The 18882-nt window shown below is 28.1% G+C and overlaps 1 protein-coding gene across 1 annotated transcript; it reads left to right on the forward strand.

The window, feature by feature from the left end:
• Positions 1-7477: 7477 nt before the first annotated feature.
• LOC113374937 lies at positions 7478-17796 on the forward strand. The gene is made up of 5 exons (XM_026614896.1): positions 7478-7518; positions 10855-11153; positions 14671-14769; positions 15018-15272; positions 17544-17796. Exons 1-5 carry the CDS (start codon positions 7501-7503, stop codon positions 17794-17796), a joined length of 924 nt encoding a protein of 307 aa, XP_026470681.1. The 5' UTR covers positions 7478-7500.
• Positions 17797-18882: the final 1086 nt, after the last annotated feature.

Here is an 18882-nt window from a genome sequence, read left to right on the forward strand (position 1 = left end):
AAAAATCCAAATTTCTCAAAAAAAATATTTTTATTAAATAAATTACAAAACCCTTTTCAAAGTTTTCAAAAAAATTTAAAGTTTTTTTAAAAAATTTAATATTTGGCACGGAAAGTTCCAGCAAGTTGCCTTAAAGAACAATGTGCCATGCACCACTAGTTTAAATTAATTTTAATTATTTTAATAATATCAGTAATTAAAATATTTTTAATGAAAGCCTTTACAAATACAAAATTAGTATGAAACTTATTCCAAGTATGATACGACGTTTATTTATTAACAAAATACAAAAATATCAAGTAATGCAGAGTTACAAAACAATTTATTGCAAAACATTAAAATGTCTAAAGTATAAAATATGGCCTATCAAGTAAATTGTAAGATCAAATCCGTAACAGAAGATTTTAAAGAAACTACTAGTTACCTATTTTAAGTCTACTTATAAGTAAAACACCAAATTATATATATTTTTTTTAATGATCACTGTAAAAATCCTAATCACTGTAAAGAGCTTCATCACTGGAGCAGTTGCAAGATTTTTTTTTGTTCTTTATATAATGATTTCTAATGTGTTATGTAGATAATGATAAAAAAATGTAAAATTAATTTATTGTTTGAAAAAATCACCTATAATTTTGATTTTGTCATATTATTTCGAAGCCCCAGTCTTCTCTAAGCCAATCCGCAAGAAGCACGTGCGTGATGTATATCTAAGAACTGTGTAATTTATTAGGATTAAAGGTGTAGAAGATGCGTCCAATTAGATGCATTTTATGACTTCCAATAGAAAATATTATGTGTTAAGTGACACTTGTAGAACCGGTTATCACTTAAAACAATAACCAATAACCTATCTGTAAACGTGCCTCAATTGTCGGCATCGAATACTGAGGGTTTTGAAACTATCTAACACATATGAATCATGAATCATATGTATATCCTGTATCAAATGACATTACAAAGTTGTATTCATAAAATAAATACAAAAAAGTAAAATATTTTTTGAATTTTTGAAACGCGTGTTAAGGTTATTACTTGCACAAATTGGTATTAGCGAATTTTTCGTAAGCATTCAAAACTCTGGATCGTTTCGGTTAATTATTACTTGTATCTAATATTACTTTCATATTTATATTGCTAATGGTAATTACTAAGGTAATAGTATTAAGATGCACTTATAATTCTATTAAAGTAATCACAATATATTAATTATTATTAATTTTCATGTGCATAGTATGAAATCATTTTGTACACTTTAAATACTAAATTGATTTAGTAGTACGTTTAAACATTTAATAAATTATAAACAAAGATTATGTACATAGCTATCTGTGCAGAAACAATTATCAAAGAAAAGCTTGTTTTTGAACCAAATGGATTTTTTATATTTTTATTTCTATCTATCAAACTAATTAATGATTTTTTGTTTGATATAATATTTTTTAAATCGCAGAATCTTGTGCAGGATTTTACAGGCTTCATTAAATTATTTGAGAACTTGTGATAATCCAACACATTCTACTAAATAAACTTCCCGTAGGGTAAGTTATAGTAATCGGCCAAGCATCGAAAATGAAAATTTTGGATATCTTCACGTTTTGAAGGTTTCTGAACATTTTGGCATACCTTAGAAAAAATGGATGGATACAATATTTCATCGACGATTTTAAGCGTATGGATGAACCGAGTTGAAAAAATTCAAAAAGCAATCGATTTCTATTGATAGGGAGACGTGCTGATAAGTTTTTGGCAAAGGCAGTTCCAGCCGTTATGGAGATATAGAGCAAAAACTGCAAAAAGATTTTTGAGAAAGCGGAACATCCGATTTGAATGATCCAAAAACATTCTGCTTGCTTTGACAAAACGATTGATTTTGGAAAAAAACATTCTTATATCACTTTTTTCCCAAATATTTTTTTTTGTATATCGAAAATAATTCAAATTTTAATTGTAATTCTGGCAAAAGTTCTGAAGCTCACTTATATACTTTAAATAATTTTCACTTTGTAATTCAGCTTATATAATTCTTGCATATTAAAAAATATTGCAGTATTTATAATAATCTATTTGAAAACATTTAATATTCCTCGAATATTTCGTTACAGTACGGGAAGTTCCAGCAATATGCTTTAAGGCACGATGCCACATCACTAGTTTTTTTTATATTCTCTAGAACGCATACATCAAATAATAATTATAGAACATCTTTTGTTAAAATATATTTCGGAAACATATTTTAAATTACTTGTGAAATTGCCATTAAAAACAGGGTGTATATTTAGTCCATATTGTTATAAACTACCATCAAAATATTCTCTACTCTTGTAGTGATGTTTTCGAAGAAATGATGAAATAAATATATTTAAAGCAAATGAGTTTTTAAAACTATATTAAATGTTATTAAAGTATTCGTAATCATGGTGGCAGCGGTTTAAACAATATTACTCTCTATTTTGAGAATTAATTATTGCTCTCAATTACGAAAAAAATACTCAAAGTAGACCTCAGTAGTAGAATTATGATTTTAATTACATACAATAAAGTATATATTGAACTTCTGATAAGAAATAAGAAGCTCTATTATTATATTTCTTTTACATTATTGAAAAAGAATATGTGAATAAGCAGAGATGAATTAATCGATGTTTAGAAAGATGTATTGCAAATACGCCAGCTATAATATTAACTTCCCGTAGGGTAAGTTATTGTAATGGGCCGAAAATCGGAATTGAAAATTTTTACATTTCTCGACGTTTTAAAGGTTTCTGAACATTTTGGCATACCTCAGAAAAAATGGATGTGTGTGTGTGTGTGTGTGTGTAGTGTTGTGTTGTGTATGTATGTGTGGATACAAATTTCCAGTCACGTTTTAGGGCGCACGGATCAACCGATTTGAATGGTTCAAAAAAATTCGATTCCTATGATAGGGAAAAGAGCTGATTAGTTTTTGGCAAAGGCAGGTCCAGCCGTTTCGGAGATACGGAGCAAAGAGTGCGGGAAATAGAAATCGAATTTTGAGAGAGAACGGAGTATCCGATTTGAATGATCTAAAAAACATTCAATTAGTAATGATTGGGAGAAGTGTTTATTAGTTTTTGGCAAAGGCGGCCCAGCCATTTCGAAGATACGGAGCTAAATATGTAAAAAATGGCAGTTTTTGAGAGAACTAAGCGTCCGATTTGAATGATTCAAAAAACTTTCTGCTTGTCTTAACAAAATAATTGATTTTGGAAAAAAAAAATTTTGTTCCATTTTTTTTTTTTTTTTTTTTTAGTTTTTTGTTGAAACAAATAATTTCAACTTTGCAATTCAGTTTATATAATTCTTATAAATATTAGACATTCAGTATTCCTCGAACATTTCGTTACGGTACGGGAAGTTCCAGCAATTTGCCTTAAGGCACGATGCCACCCACCCCACTAGTTTACTTGTTTTGAAACCTGGTAAAATACATATGAATATTATGTTCATGTATATTGAAGCAAATTTATTAAAATCTAAAAATAATAATAAAACGTTAAAGCACAAATAAAAAAATTGCAGGTAAAAAACTAACTTCAAGAACTCAAATTACTTACAATCCATAGTAATTTCACACAAATACACTTTTATTCTAAAAAAATGTTGTTCTTATCAAAACTAAACATAGCAAATAAATTATTTCTATTTGACTAATAAACGCTTTAAAATTTTTTGTAACATTTATTATGCAAAAAGCTGTTAATAAATTTTATTAAGAAACAACCAATTTGCTCATTCTTCATTCCGATACAAACGGGCTTGTTAATTTAAATTTCAATATATGTTATCTACAGCGAGTAAAGTACATGTCAGAATCATAATGTTAATATTAAACATTACTACTAAATTACTGAATCAGCGATGTCAGATTTTATAAATTGTTCGTGTTAAGCAGTAACTGATTACCTGTCGATGGATGTTAATAGTAAGAATATCAATAAGTTAATATGTTTAAGACAGCAGAGAATTATTTTCTGATTTATGCTGAAAATTTACAAATTAACTTCGCAAGACGGGAGCAAATAGGCGTAGACTAATGCATTTATTAAATTAAAATACATTATGTATGCAAAATCTTTCAAGACGGAAATAATCGAATGATCGGAAAAATAAGTAAGCTATTTGATATTACTTAAAATGCTGCGCTGTGATGGTAAAAATTGGCTACACTAATATAGCCAAAATTTTAGGTGAATTAGTGCATAAGTTGAGTATAATACCCAAGGGTAGATAACTTGTGTACCAATCCACGCTTTGAACTTGAACTTGAACTTTGCCAAAATTAAACCGATTTAGCTGCCGATTGTAGAATACAACTATTAAGTTGCTGTTTCCATTTCAAACAAAAATGCTTGGAATGAATTTTATGCTGTCCTGATGTCAAGGCCTTCTAAAAACTAAAACCTGGAAGATTAGGATTTGTCTTTTAGGATTATAGAGACCTTGCTGACGTTGTGATCAATGTTAAGAGTTTTTGTAGATAATCGAAATATGAGATTTTTGTATTTTACGGCCATAAATTAATTTCATAAAACAATTAGTAATTATTGTATATCGCTATAAAAAGAGGCATTATAATTCATGGAAAATCGATATTGACTCTAGGGGAGACTGGGTACGGTTGTGCCAAGTTACAGTAACGACAGTAGTCAGAACAACTGAACTATACTGATTTTGAGATGGAGTCCAAAGCGAGAAAGATAAAGTATGTTCGTTCGAACAAGTTTTTATAATTGCATTAGGTCAGCGCCTTACATTAACAATCTGTAGACCGCATTGGTTTTAAAGAGTCAAAAGTTTTTTTTTGCTCGACAGATAAATTACTTAGTTATTTTGCTGTAAGTTGAACATTGCTAGTTAATTACCAGCAATTAATTTTTGCGTAGATAATTTAGTTCAGTCACAATGATGATTTATTTACAAAAGTGTGCATTGGGTACGATTGTGGCAAATTTGTGGGTACGGTCGCGACAGTATTTCAGGTCCTTTTCGGTTGTAAAAAATATGGTCACCTTAATTTTACTTAACTTCTACAATCGCTTTAATATACAATGTTAAAAGTCTTCATATATTACGAATTGTGGTACAACTAGGGTTAATAAAGTGCAGTATACCGACCTATAAATTTTGGGTAAAATTTTGGTGACAACGTCATTTACACAAGTAAAATATATTTTGTAAAAGCTCAAATGACTATTTCACTTAATTTTCAATTTAATATACCTAACCAAAACAGGGAATACCATTTTATCTTTGCATTGTGTTAATTAAAATATACCAGCAAGTACAATTACTTTATGTAAAAATAAATAATATTATATTTATTTATATACTAAGTTTAAATATATTAAACTATAATAACAAATAATTACCAATGACTTGTAAATATTGTTTGTTTAGAAATATGAGATAATCATACGCTGGTCGCAGTAATCAACTTGTTTCAAGTTAGCACTTTATGTCAATTCGGCATTCTAAAGTCATAAAGTAACAAAGTTCATTAGAATCCGTCAAAATAAATTATAAATAACACGTTTTATTGTCTAATATTATCTAATAATAAAAACAATTGCAAGTAATATTTGCATTGTTTACGGAAATTGGTTGCAAATGTCTGCTTATGTCCTTTTAAATAAAACGATGCCAAATGAGTTCTTTTACATGTTAAAAATAAATAAAAATCCAAAATTTTTATTAAATTTTTTCATGAACTTCCGTAATGGGCCCGAAAACTAAAATGAAAATTTTGCATATTTCACGTTTCTGAACATACCTAAGAAAAAAGGGATGTGTGTGTGTGTGTTTTGTGTGTCCGCATTTTTTGTTCACGTTGATTAGAAAGGTTCAAAAAACATTCGATTACTATTGGCGAGAAGACGTGCAGATTAGTTTTTGGCAAAGACCAGCGGTTTCAAAGAAAAGGAGGAAAAATGTGCTAAAAATGGTAATATAGTTCTAGAGGTAGAAGAGGGTCATGTTTGAATGATTCAAAAAATATCCGGTTTTGGATATTCAATATATAAAGTAAAATAAAAAGCCATTATGACCAAATATAACAATATTTGTCATAATTGATATGTCTTTAGACATATGCACATTAAATTATCAGATATTCCATAGAGATTACGCGCTTCGATATTTCCTCTCTACGCAGCTAAGGCAGCGTGGTTGATTTGAGAATGGTTAAAAATTTCCTAAATATTTCACAATATAAAAAAAATTCAAAATTTTCAAAAATCTTTTTTTTCAAAGTTAAAAAAAAAATTAATATTTAAAAAAAAAAAAAAATTTCGACACGGCCAGTTCCAGAAATTTGATTCAATGCACGATGACCCACTAGTTTTTGTCATATTCTGCTTTTTTATTCTGGCAAAGGTAAAGAGGCATATTAAGCTCAGGAAATGTTATGGGCTGTTTATGGTGCTCAAGCCTTAAAAAAGCACCAGTGTCAAAATTGATTTGCCAAATTTCGTTCTGTTGTTTTTTTGACTCAACTCTCTGATCGTCGCGTTGAGGTTGATGAAAAAGGAATTGTCTACATTGAATTCTGATGTTTACATTAAACAATTAATGAAATAAAACAACGCAAGTAAAAAAAACGGCCTGAATTGGCAATTTGGGACTGTGATTCATTCCATTGTTGACATCACATATCCTGGACACTCCAGAAATTATTGGAGTTTGGAATGTTTTGCCATATCCACCAATCAGCTTTGACCTTGCACCTTCTGATTATTTTTAATTTTGATGTTTTCGAAACTTTTTTGATCTTAACGAAACAGGTTTTGAATGGTAAGCAATTTAAAGAGTACGATGATGTCAATTTGTACCTGATTCAGTTTTTACTAATAAAAACTGAGCGTTTTAAGAACGTGAGTTGATGACACTGCTTAAAAGTTGACAAGCTTGAAAGTCATTGATCAAAATGGACAATCCATTATAAAATAAGATTATTTAGTTCCATGATAAAAATGTCTGACTTTTTAACAAAAAATCGCAATTGCTTTGTTGCCAACCTGATATTTCAAATGTCTTTTGTGCTAAAGTCATTTTACGCAGAGCTTTTACATAATATTTTGAAGCCGGCGCATATTCTATAGATGCACAATTAGGAAATTTATTTCTTTAAATCTTATGCTTAATATTTTTATATATCTTGGATCGAAAATATACTAAAATGTTTCACAGATAATGCACAATAAGAAATTTGATTTAGTTTTATAAAGCTTTGATTGAAAATAAAGCAAGTTTTATCTTTATCAATGAATAGTAAAATGCTGTCGATTTTTAGTTAAAAACGTGTCGTAAGCTTCGAAGAGGGTACTGAAGACGCCATGTAGTCATACGTAATTGCAAGTAATAAATTGTGACTCCTCCATAAATAAAATTTGCATCTGTAATGAGTGCCAGTGCGATGCTTATAAAGAAGCGGCCGTAAGAAAGGGCAAATTGTGGTGCCTAAGTATTTGAAGTGTCAACATGCGGTCTACAATTGTTGTAAGTACGATAATACATATTGTTCGTATTTTATTCATAAATATTTTTTTATTTAAACACTCTGAAAATACTACCGCGAGCAAGCCAAAAATCATACTACTGGAAAGTGATAATATATGTAACGTGTGTTAACTTTTTGCGTGAGCTTTTATTGTATTCGATCCAATATTTCGAATGATTTGTGATATATAATAAGCACAAAAATTTATCTGATATTTTTTGCATTTTTGTGGTTAGTGCAATACGTAAAACACAAAATTCCGAGACTAGGATAATTGATTTAATCAAGGAAAAACAAGAACTGCTAAGGATTTTATTGTAAGATTTTTTGTCTACCGTAAATTGGAAAATATAAATAAATATAAGAAAAATTTGAAGTTTACATAGAAATTATAAATAATATTATTAATAAAATTATAATATTTATCGTAAATAGTAAAAAAAAACTTCTGGCATTAAAATTAACTAACGATTATTTAATAAGAATCAAATATTTTTTTTCCAAAAATTTTACTACAAAAATATATTTTGTAAAATTTAAATAGCCAAGAACCGAGTACTGAGGACACATTACAAAAAGCTCTAGAAAATACTTTGTTATACATTTCATATAAAAAGTAAACTATTATATTTTTTCATACAAGTCATTGATTTAGTACAATGTCTCTTGAACTATGGACAATATATTTGCTAAATGTCCTGAATTGGATAGTATAGTTTTATGTAAAAATAAAAAAACGTACTATATACGCAGTTTTATAAATGAACTAGCCGGCCCAACAGACTCCGTCCTGTCAAAAAAAATTGTAATGTGGCGGTGTTTTGTGCCTACCTTTTTCTATTCTTTGCAAAAAATTATCCTGAACAGAACCGTCACCCTGGTAATAATTCGGTGTGAATTAAGAATAATTAAATAAAACACCATAAGCATTTAAAAGTAAGTAATTTTAATAATGTAAATCATAATTCAAAAATCAGTTCACTTTTCATTGTAGTGCTTTGTGATAAACGATTTTTTGTTTGATTACCTGGCGCATAGACAAACAAATCTGATGGTTTTCCAATATGGGAACAAACAACATACAATTTGGCTGCCAATATAGCTTGATTAAGAAAAAGATATTTTTATGTTTATATAAATATATATTCAAAATTAGATTATCAAAAACTACACAAAATGTCATGACATAGATCATTGTTTTTTTTTTACAAATTGCGTTGCCTACTCGATTAAAGAAGAAAAGGCTGTTTTTTAGGGTTTTCCCGGCAATTATTCGTTTTTTTCTCGCCGTAACAACCATCGTTGGACTTCAACGAACATTTTAAAAAAAGAATTGGCCAAATTGGTCCAGGCGTTGTTGAGTTATGCGCTTACCAACACATTTTGCGATCCATTTTTATATATAAGATAGGTGTATCTGGGTGATAATGAATATTATAGAGATTTATTAATTTATCAATCTTTTATTTATTTTGAATTAAAGTTTAAAAACTCAAAATAAGTATCACGAAAATCATAGATAAGGCATAAATATAGATAAGGAATAAATAATCGAAAATTATACTATGAATTGAGGGGTCTTAAGTAAGCCAGCTATTTTATAATATAGAATATAAACCACTAATTAAAATAATTCTAGATTTTAAAACATAAAAATCGAATTTGTAACAACTCATTTATAAACAAAATTATTTAACATTCGCAGATAATCAAAATGCTAAATTTTAAAACAGAAAACCGCTTGGTTAAAATCTTTGTAATAATTAAATTATAAAATTATTTAAATTAGGTAGATATTGAAAATGTTAAATTTTAAAATAGAAATCTGTTTGGTTAGAAAAATTTGTAACAACTCATTTGTAAAAAAGAATTATTTAGAGTTAGTAGATTTTTGAAATGCTAGATTTTAAAAGAGAAAACTGCTTGGTTAAAAAACTTATTTGTAAAATTATTTAACACGTTCGCAGACAATAAAAGTTTTAGTAAGGTACAAAAATTGATAGTCATTTTATTTTTAAATTTGTTGTGTTATTCAAAATTGAAATAAACACCGTGTACAAAAATAATCAGATAATTATATTTTAATCGTAATATACGATAAATGCTATGACATCCACGTCAAGTATTCCGCTTCTATTTTACGCAATGTGCTTGCCCAAGTTAATTTAAAAATACGGAAAAGATAAAATAATATAAACAGGTATAATAATTAAAAAACGTAAGTTTATATAAAATTAAATTCAAAATAATTGACTTTAAATTTTGAATGCCATGTTATTCTGCATCAAATCAATGAATGTCATTCTGCATCACAATGAAAATGAATGTTATAGCATTCACGTCCGCAAACTTGTCAATAATTGCAGATATTTGAAATGCTACATTTTGAAACAAAGAACTAACAACTTATATTCATTAGCAAAATTATTTATTAATTGTAGAAATTAAAAATGCTACAATTTGCAACAACTTATTTGTAATTTCATTTAATGTCAGTAGGTGCTGGTTTTTAGAATAAAAAACTTTTTAATATAATTTAATTTGTAACAACCCGCTTGTAAAATTATTTAAAATTCGTAGATATTCAAAATGCTAGATTGAAAAATAGAAAACGCAATATTTTGCAACAATTCATTTGTAAAATTATTTAATATTTGCACATATATAAAATGCCATATTTTAAAATCTGAAACTGATTGGTTAAATCTAATGTATGTATTACAATTTTCAGCAACTCATTTAGAAGTTATTTTATAATCGTAGATTTTTAAGATTCTTAATAACAATAAAAGCCCGGCTTAGTCGAAAAAGCCCCGAAATTCCACCTTGTCCCGGGATTTACCACAAGTAATATTTGTCCCGGATTTAGATTTTTTGTCCCGGATTGTCCCGGGATTTTTGAAACAGAATAGATATTATAACAAAAATTTTGGAACCAAACGAAATAATGTCTAATAAAAATGCTATTTTTTTCAAATTAATTATGAAGAAAGTGAAAGAGAAATTTATTCAAGGCTCAAAAGCAAAAAAAATGTAGATAAAAAAATATAAGATACCTATAATATAATATCAAAGGTAAAAAGTATTACATATCATCGAATAATAATTTTAGTACGCAATTCTGATTAAAAAAAATGGTTCGTACAAAAAACTTTTTTTATTGTATTCTTAAATAGCATTTGTTATTTTAAAGATTACCCTACCCCGTCCCAGAGTAGCATAACTAAATATTGCGTTCCGGTTTGAGCTCAAAAAATGTGGTTACCTTAGTATATGAGCTAAAAATAAATTATCATATAAATTATTATTACTTTTTCTCCATAAATATTTTCCAGATATTGCTATTCGGTCTGATAGCAATATGTTGTGCTCAATTCGACGGTAGATATCGTCCGCCTTCGACGACGCCCCGGTATCGTCCTTTTAGAACCCAAAACCGATACTCCTCAGGGCGTTACACGGACAATTCTGGACGTTACACGGGCGACAATGCAGGACGATACTCGGGAGATCCGGGGCGATACCGGGGTAATAATGACGGCCGGTACGTGCCTGATCCCAACGCAGGAAAATATGTTCATAAAGATGATCCATATAAACACAAGAATGTTGGAGGTGGCGATTACAGAGGAGAGTAAGTATTAACATATATAAAACAAAATTTTATTATTATATGAAATAATTATACTCTCATTATAAACATATTAATAAAACAATACTACGAACGTCATAGCAGGACAAGACTACTTGCAAAATTTACCCTCGTAGCTTTCAGAACACATTCTAATTTTTTCTATATTTTGCCAAATCATTAAAGCTTTTTTTGTGAGATAACACACAAATCTTACACCCATAACGTTGTCTAGTTAACCGATATCAATATTTATGATTTTTGCTGGGCTTTTTAACCTGAAATCATCCCACTTTCATACATAGAAGTGCGAACATTATGGGTCCATATGACTTGAAAGTCACATGATTCAAAATTATCAAACTTTTTGTTTTAACAGATTTTTTTGTTTATTATTTGCTTATATAAGTTTATATCAACAAATTTTTTGTTTCCCTTTTTTATGTAAAACAAAAATTCGAGCTATATAATTTTAAGGAAGAGTTTTCAAAGGAGCAAAAAACAATGATCAAATCAATACAGTTGTCAATATTTGCATATATATATATATATATATATATATATATATATATATATATATATATATATATGTATATTAGGGTGGTCCTTAATATGGTCATTTTCAAATTTTCTTGCTCTTAAAGGCTCAAATGGTTCCAAATTGATAAAAAACAATTCTCTGAAAGTTTTAGCTCTTAATATTGTCTTTTAGATAGAGTGCAATTCAATCAAAGTTTTGTATGGAAATAGCATGTAAAAATATTCAAAAATTTTGCAGAGTGTCAAATTTTCAACAAAAAATGACAGGAATTTTCACTTTTAATTCATTTGTTGCTAAGTTATACATAATTTTTTTTTAAAAGTTAATATTATTTGCTGAAACTTTCAGAGAATTGTTTATTATCAATTTGGAACCATTTGAAACCTTGGGAATTTATTTAAAATATAATTAAAAAATATTAAAAATATTATACATATGAAGTCCACAACTTATAAGTAACGATAAATAAATTTTTTGCAAAAATATCTAATATGTGGTTTTAGATTAGGTTTGATAAATAATTTTAAAAATAATTACATTTTTGCTTTACTATTATAAAAATTACAAAAAACAGATATCTTTAATAAACAATTTTTATTCAAATAATTTTAAATATTTTTATTTAACACTTTTAGTCAAAAATATTGAAAGTACTTAAGATGACCTAATATTATATCAAATAAGGAAAATAATTACAGACTCCAAATGAATTTCGAATAAAATATGTTTTTTTCAAAAATCGTAAAGAATAAATTTATACGAATTTATGAAAAAACTCTTTTGAAAATTGCATAAAGTACTTGGTATCTAAAAATAACCAAGTTGATTGATTAACATTAATAATTAAAGTAGTTCCGAATTTTTCAATTTACAACGAAGGAATTAATTAAATATCAAGCACGAACGGAGTTTGCAAATTGCATAAAATTTCTGGTATTTAAAGTTGAGTTCATCAACATTTATAATTAAATTCTTTCTGAATTTTTAAGTTTACGACTGAGAATTGTTTAACTATTAATTTAACCATAATTGAAACATTTATAATATTTTAGGGTAAAATCTTTTAGCGCAATTTCACGAAAAACAAAACGGGAGTAATTATTTTATTTATTAATTGTCAAATTGATAAATTATCAACAAAAAGCTAAAATGTAGGTGTATATATATGCACACACATACATATTCCATTTTTATGAGCTATGATTTATGATGATTTGAAACGTCGAAAAAACATAAAATTTGCAAACACTATTTTCTGGCATAAACTTTCGCTTTTCACAATTTTTTCAAAATGTCATCAAAATTTACACATTATAAATCCGTTTAGTAGCACGTTGATGAGAAAGAAAACGAATTCGGTCACAAATGCCTGGAATGCCTATCCTAGGCATAATATAAATATACCAGTGACTTCCATTTATGTTTAACAAGCGATAAACAGTAATTACCATAATCCGTTAAAAACCAGTAAGGTAATGAACATTTTATATTCAAAATTGCATACATTTCTGAAGATATTCAATTAGATTTTCAATAGCATTTACCGCATCTACTGACACTGCACACTTTGTACAACTTGCTGAATGTGATATATTACCAATTACAGAAACGACAGTGAATATGAAAAATATTTAATGAAGTTTATTTTAGTACTGAATTAATAGTAGCTTAACTATTATTTAGCTAAGAATGTATCAAGTTGTAATTTTTTTTTAATTATCAGAATAGTGTAAAATTTAAGCAACGTATAATAACCATAATCCGTTAAATCGAATTAAAAGTATAAAATAATTTTAATACTTTTTATAATATTACTATATGTGTGTAAGTCCCCTGCTGCTAAGATAAAGGTATAAATTGATAGTAAACATAAAAATAATTTATTAAACTGAATATATTAAATACGAGCAGGGGAGCAAGAGGTTTGTTGAAAAAGTTTTTTTGATTTAATATATCTGGAGAACCAGAAATTTAAATTACATTTCTACGAAATAAAGATGGATAGATGCTGTAACTATTTCTCTACCGAATCAAGTATAAATCATTCCATAACTTTTGTTAATTATTGTACAATTAATCCATTTCTAAAAAAGTGCGGTGTTACAACTTACCCTGTGTTAAGGGCTAGTTATAACATCTACCGGGAGAAGTACTATCTACCAAAAAAACGACAATAATACCATTTATAATTTATTTTTTACTTATTTTTAAAAAAAATTGTTTTGTTTTCAAAATCAACGCAAACTGTGATTAATACAAATAAAATATATACTGTCTCCTGCAATATGAATTTTTATCATGAATCAACGTAAACTGCAATTATTTTAAACAAATAAAAGATGTAGTCTCTCTTCCAATACAATTTACATGTATAACAAACTTTTTTTTACTTCTACCTAATTTTCTTTACTAGATATGTTACAATTACCCCTAAGGTTCTATTTAAACTAAACCCAGGTGTGTTTATTTTACATTAATCACGAAACTTATTCAAACAATTAATTCAGCAATCACAAAACTTGTTTCAAATTATCAAAAATGGGTAAATTTGAAACAAAATAAAATTAATAAAATTTAAAATTATTTGATAATAATAACGCAAACCAAAATTTTATGATAGTGCAATTTCATATTCCCTACCAAAAATGACGCACCTGCACAGTTCTGTGATAATATGAAATAATGAGACAATAAAATATTTTAAGGTATTATTGAAAAACGTCTGTTACTACTATTCAATTCGTAAATAAATGAGGAAAATACCATTTATTTATATTTTTATAAATATTTCATTAGAAATAAATTGTAACTGAATCATAAAAAATATTAGCATTAGCTACATATCTGAAGAAAGTTATCATGTTATATAGGCGGATGTCCCTGAGCTTTAACGGTGACAAATTACACAATAATAGACTCTAAATATTTTATTTTAATTTTGTCTTTTCTACAATAAAATAATTGAGTCTTAATTTGTAGTCTAGGTCGATATGTTCATGACTCAGATGCTGGTAAATACGTTCACGATGACAACCCTTACAAGCATTTGGACGTAGGAGGTGGACAATACGTTGGAAGGTAACAAAATCTTGAAATATTCAAATTTAAATTCAAATTTTAATTTAGTTAATAATTGATCTATTTTGTCAAAAAAGTTCACTTTGGTACAGTAAGATTTAATGCTTTGAAGAAAAGCAATACAAATCAAACAATAAAATTGTGACCTATATTGTCTATTTGTTTTGTCTTATTTCGTGAGACAGCCCATTTCTGAGTATTTATGTCCTACAACTATACTCTATATTCATATACATTTTATTTTATAGTCCCGACAAACAAAACCCTTACAAAGGCCAAAAAGACAAACAATATCCTTACAAAGACAAGAATTATGGGGGTGATGGCGGTGCAGGAGGTGCCTATGATCCAAATGCTGGAGCTGGTGCTGGAGCAGGTGGGGCAAAAAGACCTGGCAGCGGTTACAAACCCAGTCGCGGTAAAGGAGACTACGGCTCATTCCAAAAGGAATACGATATAATTCATCTTGCCCGAAAAGGATACAGGGACGGATACCATTACACGTAAGTTGAATTCCAAGAACTATGTAGGGAGGAAGAAGAATTTTTTTTAATGTCTTATAGTTGAATGCTAGATTTAAAAATATAATTAGAATTAATTGCGTTATCACATTTATGGTGGCATTATAACATTCATGGCTGTAGTACGTTCTTCAGAAACTTTTGGTTTTTGTTATTTGATTTTTTTTAAACGATCAAACTACGTGTTCTTTAAGCTGTCTTTACTAACTTACATTCCAATTTTGTTATTTTCTTCGAGAGAACAAACCAGTGATTGCCCACTCTTCATTTGTATTACAATGTGATATATATTAGATATATTTATTAGTGTTGACTTGTAGATGATGCAGCAATGCCCGCAAAAGGCGATTTTTACTTAAGATTATATTTGAGATCAATTACCTCAAATAAAAATAGATATCATACTGCTTGGTTTCGGGCTTGCCCTTGCTTTTCGTTATTTGACGAGAAATATTTTCACATTCAACTAGAGGAAATGTTATTTGCGATATGAAAGTGTAAGGAAAATCTTTCATCAATCTAATACATTATAAAATAAATTATAACAATTATTTTGTATGAAATTTTGTGCAAGTTGTTGCGATTGCAAAATAGTCAAAAATTCACGAGTTTGCAAGAAAAATAAAAATAATAATTGAACAATGTAAAAGTTTAATTTTCCTATAAGGCATGTTACATAAACGGAGAGATATCTGAAAGCCGAGTTGATCAACCAGATATTATATATATATATATATATATATATATATATATATATATAAAACCTATATATAAATCTTTTATAGAGAGATTATAGTAATCTTTTTTAATATTTGAAAGTCACGCAAATTTTTCTTGTAGCTTCTAACTACGTCTTGACTGGTAGCTTCCAAATAACCACAACTGATCTTCACAATTTTGAACAATATCTCTCTATATTTTTTCCCCAAAACTTAAGAAAAGTTTGTAATCAACGAATCTTCGTTGCAAATAGCCACATCCCATCTTCACAATTTTGTTGCTCTATGATTTTCCCCAAAACTTAAAAAAAGTTTGCAATCAACAAAACTTTGTTGCGAATAGCCAAACCCTATCTTCACAATTTTGAATTATATCTTTCTATGTTTTCTCTTAAAAACATAAGAAAAGTTCGCAATCAACAAAACTTTGTTGCAAATAGCCAAACCCTATCTCCACAATTTTGAATAATATCTTTTTATGTTTTCTCCTCAAAACTTAAGAAAAATTTGCAATCAACGAAACTTTGTTGCAAATAGCCACATCGCATCATCACAATTTTGTTGCTCTATGTTATTTCCCCAAAACTTGAAAAAAATTTGCAATCAACGAAACTTTGTTGCAAATATCCACATCCCATCTTCACAATTTTGTTGCGCTATGTTTTTTCCCCAAAACTTAAGAAAAGTTAGCAATCAACGAAACTTTGTTGCAAATAGCCACATCCCATCTTCACTATTTTGTCACTCTATGTTTTCTTTTCTTAAAACTTAAGAAAAGTTTGCAATCAGCGAAATTTTGTTGCAAATAGCCATATCCCATTTTCATAATTTAGTTGCTTTAGGTTTTTTTCCCCGAACACTTAAGAAAAGTTTGCAATCAACAAAATTTTGTTGCAAATAGCCACAACCCATCTTCACAATTTTGAACAATATCTCTCTATGTTTTTCCCCAAAACTTAAGATAAGTTTGCAATCAACAAAACTTTGTTGCAAATAGCTACGCCCCATTTTCACAATTTTGAACAATATCTCTCTATGTTTTTTCCCCAAAACTTAAGAAAAGGAGTAATTTTGGACGTTTGAACTTAGCACATTTTTGGGCTTGCACTTGCAGAAACTAATTCTGAGTTTTGCTGGTTCAATTCCATCTACGGCCAAGTCCGATACGAGGCTTTGATATCAAATTTAGGTTAAAACTATCAAATATAATTATCCAGTCAGTCACAACTGGATAACTACCGACGTAAGTCACACCGGCTATTGGGTTGCCTTTTATTTAAAAATCCATATAATCGTCTAAAACAATTATTAAATGTCAGATAGTAATTGAAAGTATAATAAAAAAAATCTGAACGTCGCACAAAACTAATCAATTATTAGTACAGTTTGGGTACTCATAGATCTCATAATACATCTATTATAAGGTCTATGGTTCTCATACACAGATATAATTTTCCAATTCTTGTGACAAACAATTCAGAATGACTTAACACGTCTTAAAATCTTTAAAACAGTATATAATAATTAATTACAGTTACGAGACAGCTAATGGTATTCTGGCCGAAGAGACCAGCCAAGACGCAGTGGTATCCCAGGATGGTTCCTCCAGCTCCAGCAAAGCTGGTTGGTACGAGTACACCGGTCCTGATGGAAAACTTTACCATGTTGACTACACGGCAGGTGAAAATGGTTTCGAACCCAAAGCTGACCACATACCCACCATCCCACCTCTGATACAAAAAGCCTTGGATTGGCTGAAAGCTCACGAAGATACCTCAAAAAATTAACATCGAGTTGTTCAAATTAGTATACGAATTTTATATTTAGATGATTGTACATGAAATATGTTTCTTGGCTAAGTTATGCTAGTTATTTTTAATATTACTAAAAGAAATATTATACTTTTTACATATTTGTCATCAAAGTAGTAGATATTGATGTTTAAAATTATTTGTTTTAAGGGTAATTATATCGATGTATTTTAAATCAATTAGCACTTTGATTATGATTATCCTTAATGGCAATATATATTCATAACTATTATTGTTTATTGTTTTTACATAAATAATTAAAAATTATAGTAGCAGTAATTTTAGGACCCAGCATAAAAAAATGATTTACAAACAATTTATCTTGTATTGATTTATATTTTGATCTTCTAAATTTTCAAGTAACGCATTACCTAGTACAGAATATATCGCGCATAAAAATTTTAGTAATAAAGTTATTGCAATAGCTAAGATTAAAATATATAATTTGAAAAAATCAAATACAACAATTTTTGTGATCAACCCAATTCAAGTATTGATACTAAATAAATTTGTATACTTCAATAATATCGCAATAGAAATGAAATTAACAGGCATATATATATATATATATATATATATATATATATATATATACAGTAATTACAAAATAGAATTTTATTTGATTATAACACAAGTTAGTTGAATGTTAAACTATTCAAAATAAATAATATTACATAATAAAAATTAATATTTACGATCAATGGTTTTAATTGTGTGGATGATTTTAATTATGTGAATGTATTCTCTAAGACGTTTATAAATATCAAGTAAATATTACATATTCTATTATTACAAAAGAAATGCTACACACGTGGTCAAGATTATAACTTAAAGCATCCTTGACATTTTGCATAAAATTCCAATAATGAACTCTAATCGAAAATATATTCGCACAATAAAATGCACATATTTGATGTCAACGCAATATGGTTTCAAGAAATATTCATTAACAACATAGAATGATTAAATTGGCAAAAGAATTTGTGGTTATTATATAAACTTGAATATCGCTCATAAAAAGTAAATAAAAAATTGTTACTCTTGTTTTTGACTAGCATATTA

The sequence above is a fragment of the Ctenocephalides felis genome, unplaced genomic scaffold (genome assembly GCF_003426905.1).
Source record: "Ctenocephalides felis isolate EL2017-DRISC unplaced genomic scaffold, ASM342690v1 CF-g0.4_SCAFFOLD_01886, whole genome shotgun sequence".
Taxonomy (NCBI): Eukaryota; Metazoa; Arthropoda; class Insecta; order Siphonaptera; family Pulicidae; genus Ctenocephalides; species Ctenocephalides felis.

Excerpts from the sequence above, each read along its gene's own strand:
- LOC113374937 (XM_026614896.1), top strand. Across the intron at positions 11,154-14,670 it reads GGTGGCGATTACAGAGGAGA|TCTAGGTCGATATGTTCATG; the intron begins GTAAGTATTAAC and ends CTTAATTTGTAG. Across the intron at positions 14,770-15,017 it reads GGTGGACAATACGTTGGAAG|TCCCGACAAACAAAACCCTT; the intron begins GTAACAAAATCT and ends TTTATTTTATAG.